Here is a 16,589-nt window from a genome sequence, read left to right on the forward strand (position 1 = left end):
GGACGCGTAGTCCCGCTTGCGCCTCCTGCCCGGCAGCGGTGAAGAGAAGAACTACCACTCCCGAAAAGGAGCGCAGGTCGCCGCCGGGCGGCTGCGGGAAGCTGGGCCGGGCGGCTTCCGGAAGCTGGGCCAGGCGGCCGCAGATCCCCACAACATCCGGGAGCCGGCGACCACTTCCAGTTGCTATGGATACGAGTTCCAACCTCCAGAAAGAATTCGTGGTTTCACCCGGGAAAACAGCTCCCGAGATTAAACGGATAGGTTTACACATACCGATCCACCCAGCTATTCATCTTCTATTTGCTGCTTTAATTGGGTGCGGTTAAAAGGCCACGTCCCTAGGCGTTCACCGGCTTTCTTGCCATCTGCTGCGTGAAAACTGACTTTGCCAAAAAAATTTACAAAGAAGATAGCGAAAATGACAGACCGCGACCGAGTGAGTTTAGGCAGAGGGCTAGATGTTTGGGAATGCTGGTATTCGCTGGTATAATTTGAGGCACCACCTACTCCCACCACCCCCAACCCCACAACCCCGAAAAGCACTTTACAAGGCAACTACTGAGCTTTTACATTTACACTTGTAAATGTACGTTTCCTTAAGTCCGAATAGCCTCTGAAGGTGTAAAGACCATCGGGATTGTATGCACTCATAGCCTACTGTTGCAAACTGTTCAGTGATGGTTTTGAACAAGAAAAACGTACTTTGTTAATTGCATACTTATTTAAATTGTACTTTGTCAAAGAAGGGAGTTGTTTTGAAAAAGGATTTGGTGGCCGGGCGTCGGGGCTCACGCCTGTAATCCCAGCAATTTGGGAGGCCGAGGCGGGTGGATCACCTGGGGTCAGGAGTTCCAGACCAGCCTGACCTACATGGTGAAACTCCGTCTCTACTAAATACAAAAAATTAGCCGGGAGAGGTGGCGCGTGCCTGTAATGCCAGCTACTTGAGAGGCCGAGGCAGCAGAATTGCTTGAACCTGGGAGGCAGAGGTTGCAGTGAGCCGAGATTGCGCCACTGAACTGCAGCCTGGGCAACAAGAGCAAAATTCCGTCTCAAAAAAAAAAAAGAAAAATCTTACATTTATATTCACTCTTTACAGAAGCAATAAAAAGTTTAGGTTTCATTCTCTGTCCCCTAATCGTGGTAAAAGTAAATAAATAAATGAAAAAAATTAATAATAAACGTAAACGTTAGGAAGGAAGACGGTGGGCCTGAGCAGAGACAAAAGAGTGCCTCAAAATTAAGCCTTTTTTATTTTTTATTTTTGCTTTTCTATTAACTATATTCAACATCAAGTGACATCAAAAAATCTTAATTTTATAATTACAGCTTCTGCGATGGGCATTATTAATCAATGGCTTATTTTCATTTATCTTTTTAAGTGTATATGTAACTATACCGAAGGACTTCGAAAAGTCAAAGTGGTCTGGCTTTCTCTAACTTTAACTGAAAATTAAATTACTAAGAAAGCTAATACCAGCTACTGGTAGATTTTTATACCTTTCAAGCCACTTTCACAGGCCAATTTTAAGATGTAATTTCTTCTGAAAAATCATTTACAATTTTAATTAACCTTTTTATCATTTAATAAAAGTTGATGACGTGGCAGATAATTTGAACTCATCCTTTTATTATTCTTTATATTGGCTGTTTGTTTCCTTCTTAACTATAGTCAGTTTGAACTGCACATTTTAAGAATATCAGGTTTGACGAAGGTGAAACCCATATAAGAAAACTGCAGTGGTTGTCTGTGATGTAAAGTATAAAGCAATGGGCCTTTTGTTTCTGAATCTATAAACATTTGTGAATTATCCTGCAAATCTAAAAAATTTTTAATTTAAGATTTAACTTTTCCAGATTTTGTGGTACTAATTATGCCAACAAAGTTTATCAGCTAATTTGTCTTCTGTTTTGACTAGATTTCGTTTTCTGCATTATGTTTTGAACCAAAGCTGATCGAAATTCTAGAACCAGTAGTAAGGAGGGTCATTTGATAACAAGAGTTCTCAGCTGGGCGCGGTGGCTCACGCCTATAATCCCAGCATTTAACGCCCAGTACTTTGGGAGGCCGAGGCAGGCGAATCACCTGAGGTCGAGAGTTCGCCTGACCAAGATGAACAAACACCGTCTCTACTAAAAATACAAAATTAGCCGGGCGTGGTGATGCATGCCTATAATCCCAGCTACTCGGGAGGCTGAGGCAAGAGAATCGCTTGAACCCGGGGGGCGGAGGTTGCAGTGAGCCAAGATCGTGCCACTGCACTCCAGCCTAGGCAACAAGAGCGAAACTCCATCTCAAAAAAAAAAAAAAAAAAAGAGTTCTCAGTGACTGAAGGAGATAGTATTAACAACAACAACAAAATCAACAAGTTGCCCTGGGCAATCTGCTTAGGTGCCCATCAAAGTCAATTACAGTGGTACTTTTCTGCACAAGCCACAGGGCCTCCACCTTCCACCTGTAAAGCTTTCCCCTGTGCTGAGGAAACCTAGAAACTTTGAGAAAAGCTGATCACTTGAGATACCATCAAAATTTTTTAATTCTTTTGATTTACTATTATCCAGTATCTGTGTTGTTAATATTTAAAACAAATTAATAAGCAGTATCAAAAAGAATAAATAGCAAGATCTGATGAGAATAACATTGATGACATTCAGTGAACCTGAGTTCTATTTCCAGCTTTGCCAACTACAAACTTGAGTATTAAGTGAATATTAGCAAACCATATTATGTTAATACAAGGTTATTAATCTGTACGTTTCAGAACTGATTCTGGAAGATCATACATTGAGGTAAACCTGAAAAAAAATAATAATAAAATTTGGTGAGGCACGGTGGCTCATGACTGTAGTCCCAGCACTTTGGAAAGCCAAGGCAGGCGGATCGTCTGAGGTCAGGAGTTCGAGAACAGCCTGGCCAACATGGTGAAACCCCATTTCTACTAAAAACACAAAACTTAGCCAGGTGTGTTGGCAGGCACCTGTAGTCCCAGCTACTCTGGAGGCTGAGGCAGGGGAATCACTTGAACCCGGGACGCAGAGGTTACAATGAGCTGCGACTGCGCCACTGCACTCCAGCTTAGGCGACAGAGCAAAACTCCATCTCAAAAAATAAAATAAAATAAATAAAATAAAATAGTGATAAAAATTGATTCAATTTGGCCACGTGCAGTGGCTCACACCTGTAATCCCAACACTTTGGGAAGCCGAGGCAGGTGGATCACTTGAGGTCAGGAGTCCGAGACCAGCCTGGCCATCATGGCGAAACCCCTTCCCTACTAAAAATACAAAAATGAGGCTGGGCACAGTGGCTCACGCTTGTAATTCCAGCACTTTGGGAGGCTGAGGCGGGTGGATCATCTGAGGTTGGGAGTTCGAGACCAACCTGACTAACATGGAGAAACCCCATCTCTACTAAAAATACAAAATTAGCCAGGCATGGTGGTGCATGCCTGTAATCCCAGCTACTTGGGAGGCTGAGGCAGGAGAATGGCTTGAACCCAGAAGGCGGAGGTTGTGGTGAGCAGAGATCACACCATTGCACTCCAGCCTGGGCAACAAGAGCAAAACTCCTTCTCACAAAAAAAAAAAAAAAAATTTTAGCCAAGCCTGGTGGCGCGCGCCTTTAAGCCCAGCAACTTGGGAGGCTAAGGCAGGAGAATTGCTTGAACCCGGGAGGCAGAGGTTGCAGTGAGCCAAGATCACACCATTGCACTCCAGCCTGGGCAACAGAGTGAGACTCTGTCTCCACAAAAAAAAAAAATTGATCCCATTCATGTAGGGATTCACCATTTACATCAAATTTTCTTTCATTTAATCTCCACAACCATAGGAACTATGGCAGATTTTTATTTACCAGTTTTACAGATAATATACAAATAAAGGTGAAATGATAAAGTGTGAGAACCTAGGTCATAGTTGCTGCCTTGTGCTACTCTTCCAATATGTCACGCCCAGCCCTCTTTCGCTTATGATTATCACTAAAGCAAAACATGAAAACATAGTATACTAACTATGATTCTGCCTCAAGCTTATAAAGTTAATAAATTCTGTGCAGTTGGTAGAAGAGATCTGAGAGGTCAAATAATCCAGGCTCCACATTTTACAAACAGATTTTAGGCACAGAGAATCTAAGTGACTTGTCCAAGTTTAAATTGCTTTACATTTGATTCATATTTTCAGTCCCCTTATTCATAGAAAAATACTTTCAAAAACTTTAGTAGGGCGGCCGGGCGTGGTGGCTCACGCCTGTAATCCCAGCGCTTTGGGAGGCCGAGGTGGGAGGATCACGAGGTCAGGAGATCAAGACCATCCTGGCTAACACAGTGAAACCCCGTCTCTACTAAAAATACAAAAAATTAGCCGGGCGAGGTGGCGGGGGCCTGTAGTCCCAGCTACTCGGGAGGCTGAGGCAGGAGAATGGAGTGAACCCCAGCGGGGCAGAGCCTGCAGTGAGCCGAGATCGCGCCATTGCACTCCAGCCTGGGCGATAGCGAGACTCTGTCTCAAAAAAAAAAAAAAAAAAACTTTAGTAGGGACACTATTCAGGTAGAACATTAATAATTGACTGAAAGCTGGACACTGGTGGCATGTGCCTGAAGTCCCACCTTGAGAAGCCAAGGCCTGAGGATAACTTCTGCCCAGGAGTTCCAGGTTGCAGTGCACTATTATCCCATTTGTGAACAGCCAGTGCACTCCAGCCTGGGCAACAAAGTGAGATCTCTGTCTCAAAAAAAAAGAAAAAGTTGATGAAGAGTAGACTGAATATGGTTTTATAGTACTTTTAAGTTAAAAGCTGGGGAGTAACATGGTAGCTCATGCCTGTAATCCCAGTGCTATGGGAAGCCAAGGCAGGAGGACTGCTTGAGACCAGGAGTTCAAGACCAGCCTGGGCAACATAGCAAGACCTCATCCCTACAAAAAAATTATAAAAATTAGCTGGGTATGGTGGTGTGCCTGTAGTCCTAGCTACTTGGGAGGGTCACTGGAATCCAGGAGTTTGAGGCTGCTGTGAACTGTGATCACTACTGCACTCTAGCCTGAGTGACAGAGAAAAACTTTCTCCCTTCCCCACACCAAAACAGTTAATTAAAAGCTGCCCTTTAAGAATGTTTTTAAGGGCCGGGCGTGGTGGCTCACGCCTGTAATCCCAGCACTTTGGGAGGCCAAGGCACGCAGATCACCCGAGGTCGGGAGTTCGAGACCAGCCTGAGCAACATGGGGTTTTTTTTGAGATACAGTCTTTTGCTCTGTCACCAGGCTGGAGTGCAGTGGCGCGATCTTGGCTCACTGCAACCTCCGCCTCCCGGGTTCAAGGGATTCTCTCCTGCCTCAGCCTCCCGAGTAGCTGGGACTACAGGCGCATGCCACCACGACCAGCTAATTTTTGTATTTTTAGTAGAGACGGGGTTTCACCATGTTGTCCAGGATGGTCTCGATCTCTTGACCTTATGATCCGCCCACCTTGGCCTCCCAAAGTGCTGGGATTACAGGTGTGAGCCACTGTGCCTGGACTAAACATTGTTATATTAATTTATCAGGCCATCATCAATGCAAAGTGCTTTTCAGTGCCAAAATTATGTATCATCTATATATAAAATTACATATATATATTTAATTTACATATTACATTGTAGTAAATGGCACCACCATCCACCCAAGTGTTTGTCCAGAAACCTGGAAGTTATCCTAGATCTGTCCCTTTCCCTCACCACCTACTGTATATTGTCATCATTACTCACGTGGACTACTGCAGCTCTTCACCACATTCACACAGGCCCTAACAACAGCCAAAGTAATTTTACTAGAATTTTATTACATCATGTCACACCTCTCCTTAAAACCCTTCAATAACTTTCCATTGCTTTTACAATAAAGATTCAGATTTTAAACACAGTCAACAAAACCCTAAGAGCTCTGACCCCTGGCTGTCTATTCTGATCTCATGACATTTTCACCCTAATTTAATTGACTTTTGCCATACTTTGTCCCCGCCTCTATCTTTTACTTCCTTGCCTTATAGTAAGTCTTAGATTGAATGGTACTGCAGTGGAATGGCTTTCCCTAACCCCCAACACTAGATTCGAACCCTCATTCTGTCCTCATTAATACCTTGTATTTTTTTCTTCATAGCAGTTATCGCAATTGTAATTATTCAGTTAGCTATGTAATTAGTTGTTTAATGGCTGCCCACATACCCAGGCTAACCCTGGATGTTTATCTTGTTCCTTTCTCACTCTAAAATCAAGCTGTACTTCCTCTTCTAACTATGACTTATACAGATTTTTCCCTATGATTTACAGATTTTTAAATAAATTCTCATAGTTCTAGTACGGAATGTTTAAAAAGCCACCTTATGCATATTGTTCACAAGTTTGCTCTGTGTACAGGTGTATGTGATTTTAACGGTCGTCTTCAATGTCAAGGGAAGAGGCCACCAAACAGGCTTTCTGTGAGCAGTAAGGCTTTTTCATCACCCGAGCGCAGGAGGGCTGAGTCCGAAAAGAGAGTCAGCAAAGGGAGACAGGGGTGGGGCTGTTCTATAGGATTTGGGTAGGTAATGGAAAATTACAGTCAAAGGGGGTTATTCTCTGGCGGGCAGGGGCAGGGGTCACAAGGTGCTCGGTGGGGGAGGTTCTGAGCCAGGAGAAGGAATTTCACAAGGTAATGTCATCAGTTAAGGCAGGAACCGGCCATTTTCACTTCTTTTGTGATTCTTCACTTGCTTCAGGCCATCTGGATGTATACATGCAGGTCACTGGGGATATGATGGCTTAGCTTGGGCTCAGAGGCCTGACATTCAATGCCCTCAAGAGAACAGAATTCCTGAAAAAGGGAAGTTGGTGGGACTGAATTCAACTTTATTTTTTTCAGAACTTTATAATAGAGAATGATTTTATGTGTTTATCTTTTAGGATAAGAAAAGTACTTCACCTTCAAATTCAGACACAGAAATGAAATCTGAACAACTGCCTCCTTGTGTGAACCCTGGCAATCCTGTGTTTTCATGTATGTTGGATCCAAAGACACTCCAGACAGCCACCTCACTATCAAAACCTCAAATGATTATGTATAAAACCAATTCAAGTCATTATGGTGAATTTCTACCTATTCCACAGTTTTTCCCCTGCAATTATACTCCAAAGGAGCAAGTATTTTCAAGCCATATCAGAGCAACTGGATTTTATCGAAATAACACTCTAAATACTGCACCTGACAGAACCAGAACTCTTGATTTTCCTAATATTCAGCACACTCTATGAAAATATATTCCTTTGTATATTGAATATATTCCTTTGTATATTGAAGAGAAAATATACTCGGGAAAAATGAGTGTTAAATCTAAGGGTAGAATACCTAATTAAGAAGATAAAAAGTTTTGAATCAATTTTTAAAATAAGTTAAAATATTTCAACTGATAACTACATAACAGTGACTTTTTAAATGAAAATATGTTCAAAATAGCAAAATAGAAGGTAGAAAGTGTTTTAGTCCATGTAATCCAAAAGCTTCAAAAGCCTTTCATATTTTATTTACTTATCTATTGAATATACTTATCAAGACAAAGGAACACAGGAGCTGTAAGAAAAAAAATTGATTTAAGGAAGCTTCTGACCAACAATTTCACACTTTTTTTTTTTTTTGAGATGGAGTCTCGCTTTGTCGCCCAGGCTAGTGTGCAGTGGTTGCTCACTGCAACCTCCGCCTCCCAGGTTCAAGCAATTTTCCTGCCCCAGCCTCCCGAGTAGCTGGGATTACAGGCACTCGCCACCACGCCCAGCTAATTTTTTGTATTTTTAGTAAAGATGGGGTTTCACCCTGTTAGCTAGGATGGTCTCAATCTCCTGACCTGGTGATCCGCCCGCCTCGGTCACCCAAAGTGCTGAGATTACAGGTGTGAGACACTGTGCCTGGCCAACACACTTATATTTTTTATTTTTGGAGACAGGGTTTCACCTTATCTCACCCAAGCTGGAATGCAGTGGCATGATCATGGTTCACTGCAACCTTGGACTCCTGGGCTCAAACCATTCCCCACCTCAGCCTCTCGACTAGCTGGGACTACAGGCACCAACAAACATGCCCCCAGCTAATTTGTGGTGTGTGTGTGTGTGTGTGTGTGTATGTGTAGATGGAGTCTCACTGTGTTGCCCAGGCTGATCTCAGACTCCTGTCCTCAAGCAGTCATCTTGCCTCGGCCTCCCAAAGTGTTGGGATTACAGGAGTGAGCCACACTGCCCAGCCAATTTCCCACTTTGAACATTTTGTTAGTTCCCACTGCTAGGCTGGTGGAAGAGAGAACTTGTAATTTATTGATTCATTTAGCAAATATTTTTTGAACCCTGACTGATGGCAGACTGTACTATGCAAATAGAGATACAGAGATAAAAGACAGTTATTTTTGTTTTAATTAACAATATTGGCCACGTGCGGTGGCTCACGCCTGTAATCCCAGCACATTGGGAGGCCGGGGCTGGTGGATCACCTGAGGTCAGGAGTTCAAGACCGGCCTGGCCAAAATGGTGAAACCCCATCTCAACTGAGATACAAAAAAATTAGCTGGGCATGGCGGCGGGCGCCTGTAATCCCAGCTACTTTGGGAGGCTGGGGCAGGAGAATCACTTGAACCCAGGAGGTGGAGGTTGCAGTGAGCCGAGATCACGCCATTGCACTCCAACCTGGGCAACAAGAGCAAAATTCTGTCTCAAAAAAAAAAAAAAAGTATTTTGAGAGAATGAGATTAGCAAATTAATATGTGATAATTTTTGTAATGTAAAGTAGGCAGTATACACAGGCCTTTCAGACAGAGACAGAATTGCTCAAATTGAGACCAGAGAGATCAGGAGAAGTGTCCTGGAGAAGATAAAGCTTAATCAAAAGAAGGTTATTCTAGGGAGAAGAAACTATGGATAAAAGTACAAAGATGTGAGATAATGTGGTATATTTTTATAAATGCAATTAATTTTATATATCTTCAACATAGTGTGAGCAGTGGTAGGTGACAGGCTATACAATGCTTTTTTGTTTTTTTTTTTTTTTTTTTGAGACAGAGTCTCGCTCTGTCGCCCAGGCTGGAGTGCAGTGGCGCGATCTCGGCTCACCGCAACCTCCACCTCCTGGGTTCACGCCATTCTCCTGCCTCAGCCTCCCGAGTAGCTGGGAATACAGGCGCCCGCCAACATGCCCGGCTAATTTTTTGTGTTTTTAGTAGAGACGGGGTTTCACCGTGTTAGCCAGGATGGGATTTTTTTGTATTTTTAATAGAGACGGGGTTTCACAGTGGTCTCGATCTCCTGACCTCGTGATCCGCCCGCCTCGGCCTCCCAAAGTGCTGGGATTACAAGCGTGAGCCATTTTAAAATCTGTGTTCTGGGCGGGGTGGTCAGTTACCAAAATTGCGTCTCTCTTAAAATACAAAGACACCAGCGGGGTGGTGGGCCTGTAGTCCGAGAGTGAGGCAGAGAATGGGTGAACCGGAGGAGTTGCAGTGAGCTGTCTGCCTCCTGCTCCTGTCTTTCAAAAAAAAAAAAAAAAAAACACACAGATTTATTTCAGCTGCCATCTGTTTAAACCATGTTGATAATTGGGTCTGAGTACCTTTCTGGAAAAAAAAAAATCATTGTTATTTTCCCCTGTTGGTTTCAGTTCAGGATATTACCATCAATTAGAAAGAATAAACTTGTGAGTCATTGGGGATTATAAAAGTTGAATCTTCTAATCATAAAAGTTGCTTGATGTGAGGAAACAGCTCAAACTCTGCAGACTCAACTTCTTCCAATTACCCCCAAAACTGATATTTGGTAAAGGCACAAGCAAGAAGAAAAATTCATTTTTTTCACTTCCTCAAAACATCAAATAGTGAGGCACTGCACAAGATGTCAAGTGAATTATGCAATAACATTTTAGTTTATTAGCCTGTTCTTGCAGTATAAACCATACAAACCATTTCCCCCTTCACTGTAGGTGCCCAATTCATGGCAAGTGAATTTACCTTTTTATATGTAGAATCTAGATTCTAACCTAAAATTCCTGCCTATGGCAGTGGTGCACCGTTTGGTCATTTTTCTTGTTGCTAAAATTCTCAGGATTGGCCGGGCACGGTGGCTCACACCTGTAATCCCAGCATTTTGGGAGGCCGAGGCAGGCAGATCACTTGAGGTCAGGAGGTCGAGACCAGCCTAGCCAACATGACAAAACCCCGTCTCTACTAAAAATACAAAAAATTAGCCAGGCCTGGTGGCGTGTGCCTATAGTCCGAGCTACTTGGGAGGCTGCGGCAGGAGAATCGCTTGAACCCAGGAGGCAGAGGTTGCAGTGAGCCAAGATCACACCACTGCACTGCAGCCTGGGCAACAGAGTGAGACTCTCTCAAAAAAAAAAAAAAAAAACTCTCAGGATATGCCGGGCACAGTGGCTCACACTTAAAATCCCAGCACTTTTGAGAGGCCGAGGTGGGCGGATTACAGGAAGCCAGGAGTTCAAGACAAGCCTGGGCAACATGGTGAGACCACATCTCTACTAAAAATACAAAATGCTTAGCCAGGCATGGTGGTGCATGCCTGTAATCCCAGCTACTCCAGAGGCTGAGGCACAAGAATCTCTTCCACCTGGGAGGTGGAGATTGCAGTGAGCTGAGATCATGCCACTGCACTCCAACCTGGGTGACACAGGGAGACTTCATCTAAAAAATAATAATAATGAAATTATCAGGTTAAGTAGCTAAAAATCAAGCATATCATCTGGAATTTCATTATGTACACAGTCATTCAGTGCCTACTGAAGTCCCAGGACTGGCTAGGCATGGTGGCTCACGCCTGTAATCCCAGTACTTTGGGAGGCTGAGGCAGGCGGATCACCTGAGGTCAGGAGTTCAAGACCAGCCTGACCAACATGGAGAAACCCCGTCTCTACTAAAAATACAAAAAAAAATTAGTTGGGCATGGTGGCGCATGCCTGTAATCCCAGCTACTTGGGAGGCTGAGGCAGGAGAATTTCTTGAACCCCCCCAGAGGCAGAGGTTGCGGTGAGCCGATATCATGCCATTGCACTCCAGCCTGGGCAACAAGAGGGAAACTCCGTCTCAAAAAAAATGTATAATAATAATAATAATAAGGTCCCAGGGCTATACTAGGCACTAGAAGCTAGTCCCAATGGAGCTTAGATTCTAATGAATCCCAGCAGGAGAAAACCAAAAAGCATGTATAAATATATATATTTTATATATTTACAAATAAAAATACACATGAATATATACATAAATAACATATGATAACATACATAGGTAACTATGTAAATATATATGGCTACATGTATAGAACATGCCAAGTCATAAGTGTTATGGGAAAAAATATAAAACAGAGTTAGGAGGAAAGTGAGTACTTCAGCAAGGAGTTACTTTAGGTAGGTTGGAAAGGGAAGGTTTCTGATAAGGAGATGTCTGACCACACCCTCTAAAGGAGGTTAAGAGAACATCTGAGGAAAGTCAGGCTGATGTAAGGCAATTGAATATACAAGTTGAATTCAAGGGAGAAGCCCAAATTGAAGATAATCACTTGGAACATGTTATCTAAAATGATTAAACCAGACAAGACTACAAAGTGTAGGTAGAAAACAGACCTGAGGACTCTGCTTTAGGGAAAACCACCCTTTAGAGGTCAAGGCAAAGAACAAGAAGAAACAAATGAGACCAAGAAGGAGTGACTAGTGAGGAAAGAGGAAATAAGAAGACTAGGCCGGGCGCGGTGGCTCACGCTTGTAATCCCAGCACTTTGGGAGGCCGAGGCGGGCGGATCACGAGGTCAGGAGATCGAGACCACGGTGAAACCCCGTCTCTACTAAAAATACAAAAAAATTAGCCGGGCGTGGTGGCGGGCGCCTGTAGTCCCAGCTACTCGGAGAGGCTGAGGCAGGAGAATGGCGTGAACCCGGGAGGCGGAGCTTGCAGTGAGCCGAGATGGCGCCACTACACTCCAGCCTGGGCGACAGAGCAAGACTCCGTCTCAAAAAAAAAAAAAAAAAAGAAGACTGTGAGGCCTGGAAGCCCAGCTCGTTTCAAGGAGAGGGAATGACCCAGCAGTGTGAAATCACCTTGGGAGATACAGCATATGAATTGAGAACCGACCTTTGATTAGGCAAAGCAGAGGTCATGGATGACTTCAAACAGAATTATTTCAACAAGGCCAGGCTCGAAGGCTCACACCTGTAACACCAGCACTTTGGGAGGCTGAGGTGGGCAGATCGCCTGAGGTCAGGTGTTTGAGACCATCCTGGCCAACATGGTGAAACTGCGTCTCTACTAAAAATACAAAAATTAGCTGGGCGTGATGGCGGAAGCCTGTAATCCCAGCTACTCGGGAGGCTGAGGCAGGAGAATCGCTTGAACCCAGCAGGCAGAGTTTGCAGTGAGCCGAGATCACGACATTGCACTCCAGCCTGGGTGACGAGCGAAACTCCGTCTCAAAAATAAATAAATAAATAAATAAATAAATAAATAAATAAATAAGTATTCCTCTCTACAACAAGAAGTGGTAGAGGAAAACTTTATTGGAATAAGAAAGAACGGAAGAACAGGCCGGGTGCGGTGGCTCACGCCTGTAATCCCAGCACTTTGGGAGGCCGAGACGGGCAGATCACGAGGTCAGGAGATCGAGACCATCCTGGCTAACACGGTGAAACCCCATCTCTACTAAAAATACAAAAAAAAAAAAAAATTAGCCGGGCGTGGTGGCGGGCACCTGTAGTCCCAGCTACTCAGGAGGCTGAGGCAGGAGAATGGCGTGAACCCGGGAGGCGGAGCTTGCAGTGAGCCGAGATTGCACCACTGCACTCCAGCCTGGGCGACAGAGCGAGACTCCACCTCAAAAAAAAAAAAAGAAAGAACGGAAGAACTCAAAACTAATTTTAAGTAGTTTTGCTGCACACTGAACAGATAAATGGGGCAATAGCTAGATGTAGAGCCAAAGGTTTGTTGTTGTTGTTTTTTTTATGATACGATATAATATAGCATATTTTGTATTCTTTTTGAGTTAGGGTCTCCCTCCGTCACCCAGGCTGGGGCACAATGACACAAGCACAGCTCACTGTAACCTCAACCTCAACCTTGACTTCCCCGGCTCAAGCGATTTTCCAACCTCAGCCTCCCAAGTAGCTAGGACTACAGTCATGCACCACCATGCCTGGCTAACATTTTTTTTCTATTTTTTGTAGAGATGGGGGTCTCACTATGTTGCTTAGGTTAGTCTTAGACTCCTGGGCTCAAGTTATCCTCCCACTTCCTCCCAAGTGCTAGGATTATAGGCATGACCCACCCCCTCCCAAAGTGTTGGGATTATGGGTGTGAGCCACCATGCTGACCAGCGTATTTGTATTCTGATTAGAACACATTTTGAGAACTGCTGACCTACAGCAATAAGATGTAAATATAGCTGAAGATAACTAGAGAGCAATGTTAGTCCTTAATATCGACTAAAAAAGCTAAAGTAAATCCAGCGCGGTGGCTCACACCTGCAATCTCAGCACTTTGGGAGGCCAAGGCCGGCGGATCAGTTAAGATCAGGAGTGCGAGAGACCAGCCTGGCCAATATGGTGGAACGCTGTCTCTATTAAAAAATACAAAAATAGGCCAGGCACGGTGTCTCACACCTGTAATCCCAGCACTTTGGGAGGCCAAGGCGGGCAAATCACTTGAGGTTGGGATTTTCGAGACCAGCCTGGCCAACATGGTGAAAAGTCATCTCTACTAAAAATACCAAAATTAGCCGGGCATGGTGGCACATGCCTGTAATCTCAGCTGCTTGGGAGGCTGAGGCAGGAGAATCACTTGAACCCAGGAGGTGGAGGTTGCAGTAAGCCTAGATCACACTACTGCACTCTAGCCTGGGTGACAAAGCAAGACTCTTGTCACACACATAAAAGAGACTATTAGGTCATGGGGACACCACGCTCTTGAATAAATTTTTTTTTTTTTTTTTTGAGACGGAGTCTCGCTGTCGCCCAGGCTGGAGTGCAGTGGCGCGATCTCGGCTCACTGCAGGCTCCGCCCCCCGGGGTTCACGCCATTCTCCTGCCTCAGCCTCCCGAGTTGTTGGGACTACAGGCGCCCACTACATCGCCCAGCTAATTTTTTGTATTTTTAGTAGAGACGGGGTTTCACTGTGTTAGCCAGGATGGTCTCGATCTCCTGACCGCGTGATCCGCCCGCCTCGGTCTCCCAAAGTGCTGGGATTACAGGCGTGAGCCACCGCGCCCGGCCTCTTGAATAAATTAAAGCTGTTAATACAGAAGTGAGTTAGTTATTGCAGGACTGGGTTAGTTATAAAAGAGGGGAGCTCAGCCCCCTTTTCCTTCCCTCTCTTCTTGCTGTCTTACTATGCGATACCTTCTGCCATGTTATCATATAGCAAGAAGACCTTCACCAGATGCATGTAGTCCCTTAATCTTGACCTCCCAGCCTCCAGAACCATGACCAAATAAATCTCTGTCCTTTATAAATTACCTAGTCTGTGGTATTCTGATACAGCAGTGGAAAGTGAAGTAAGGGACCTACTTTTTCCCTAGAAAGTATGTGCAAAATCCTTTGCCCTTTTTTCCCACGTGGATGAAATTTGTTGGCAAGCACTTGGCTTGCTAGTGATTAAAAGGTCTCTCCTTGACCAAACTCTAGATAGGCTGCTGTGAACCACTTTTTCGACTAGGCCCCATCCTTGCACCTTGCTGTTTGTCCAGGCTAGAGTGCAGTGGCACGATCTCAGCTCACTGCAACCTCTGTCTCCCAGGTTCAAGCGATTCTCCTGCCTGTCTCCTGAGTAGCTGAGATTACAGGCATGCACCACGCCCGGCTAAATTTTGTATTTTTAGTAGAGACAGGGTTTCACCATGTTGGTCAGGCTGGTCTCCAAGTCCTGATCTCATCATCTGCCTGCCTCAGCCTCCCAAAGTGCTGGGAATACAGGCGTGAGACCCTGTGCCCAGCTGCACCTTGCCTTTTTTTTTTTTTTTGGAGGTGGAGTTTTGCTCTTGTTGCCCAGGCTGGGGTGCAATGGCGCATTCTCGGCTCACCGCAACCTTCACCTCCCGGGTTCAAGCAATTCTGCCTCAGCCTCCTGAGTAGCTGGGATTACAGGCATGCGCCACCACGCCTGGCTAATTTTGTATTGTTAGTAGAGATGGGGTTTCTCCATGGTGGTCAGGCTGATCTTGAACTCCCCACCTCAGGTGATCCACCCACCTCGGCCTCCCAAAGTGCTGCGATTACAGGCGTGAGCCACCTTGCCCAGCCACATACCTTGCTCTTAAGAGCCCAGTCATGGCAAGAATCCTGCCAAGTTCCTTTAGCCAGAATCCCCACCGTCAATATCTGATCACCCTTGATATTTGACCAGATTCCTCATTCCCTACCATCCCCCGGGTGATACCTATCTTCAGCAAGAAACCTGTTAGGTCAATTTAACCAGAATTCCTCTAACCCCTAATGTTTTCTCTTAGTAATGTTTCATCCACTGACCACCTTCATTACCCAACCTACTCCTTGGCTATAAATCCCTACTTGTCCATGCCATATTTGGAACTGAGCCTAGTTCTTTTTCATGTTTTATTCTCAGGCCTCACAGGAATGAAAAGAACTGAGCCTCGTTCCATGCTGAGGTCTCTTTTTCCTTATTATAAGTTACTGAGTAAAAGCATTTTTTTTTCACTTTAACTACTGTTCAACTCTGATTTTCGTCTACACTAGGGAACCAAGACAGAATAGGTTTATATAACACTATAAACTACTAGACAATATCTCTGTATTAGGACTAATATTTTGACCTCTGTCAGCAAAGAGCTAACATGTGGAAAAGAAAAATCATCCCAAACCTGGTCTGGGACAGAACCCTTTTGCTTGATATAATTCACAACCTCTTTCTGGGATGTGTTAAATAAAATGTATGGAAGGCCACTGATTTGGACTGAACCTCTTGCACTAGTGTAACTGCCCAATGGGTTCACCTTGCCTGCTGCCTAGACAGAGCCAATTTATCAAGACAGGGGAACTGCAATAGAGACAGAGTGATTCACACAGAGCCAGCTGTGCAGGAGACGGGCATTTTATTACTAATCAAATCAGACTGCCCAAGCCTTTGGGAATCACAGTTTTTAAGGACAACTTGGGGGGTCGGGGGAAGCCAGTGAGCCAGGAGTGCTGATTGGTTAGGTAGGAGATGAAATCAATAGGAATTGAAGCTGCCCTCTACGCTGAGTCAGTTCCTGGGTGGAAGTCACAAGATCGGATGAGCCAGTTTATTGAGCTGGGTGGTGCCAGCTGATCCAGCAAGTGCATGGTCTGCAAAATATCTCAAGCACTGATCTTAGGAGCAGTTTAGTGAGGGTCAGAATCTTGTAACTTCCAACGGCATGACTCCTAAACCATAATTTCTAATCTTGTGGCTAATTTCTTAGTCCTACAAAGGCAGTCTAACCCCCAGGCAGGAAGGAAAAGGTTTTGGGGAAAGGTTGTTATCATCTTTGTTTCAAACTATAATCTATAAACTAAGTTCCTCCCAAAGTTAGTTCAGCCTATGCACAGGAAGGAACAAGGACAGCTTAAAGGTTAG

The 16,589-nt window shown here is 44.5% G+C and overlaps 1 protein-coding gene across 1 annotated transcript; it reads left to right on the forward strand.

Annotated features, from left to right (window-relative positions):
• Window positions 1-142: 142 nt before the first annotated feature.
• PIERCE2 (piercer of microtubule wall 2) lies at window positions 143-7,504 on the forward strand. The gene is made up of 2 exons (XM_032174407.2): window positions 143-436; window positions 6,912-7,504. The coding sequence occupies exons 1-2, from the start codon at window positions 419-421 to the stop codon at window positions 7,257-7,259; spliced, it is 366 nt and encodes a 121-aa protein (XP_032030298.1). The 5' UTR covers window positions 143-418; the 3' UTR covers window positions 7,260-7,504.
• The last annotated feature ends 9,085 nt before the right edge of the window (window positions 7,505-16,589 follow it).

Source organism: Hylobates moloch, unplaced genomic scaffold, assembly GCF_009828535.3.
Source record: "Hylobates moloch isolate HMO894 unplaced genomic scaffold, HMol_V3 SCAFFOLD_14, whole genome shotgun sequence".
Lineage (NCBI taxonomy): Eukaryota > Metazoa > Chordata > Mammalia > Primates > Hylobatidae > Hylobates > Hylobates moloch.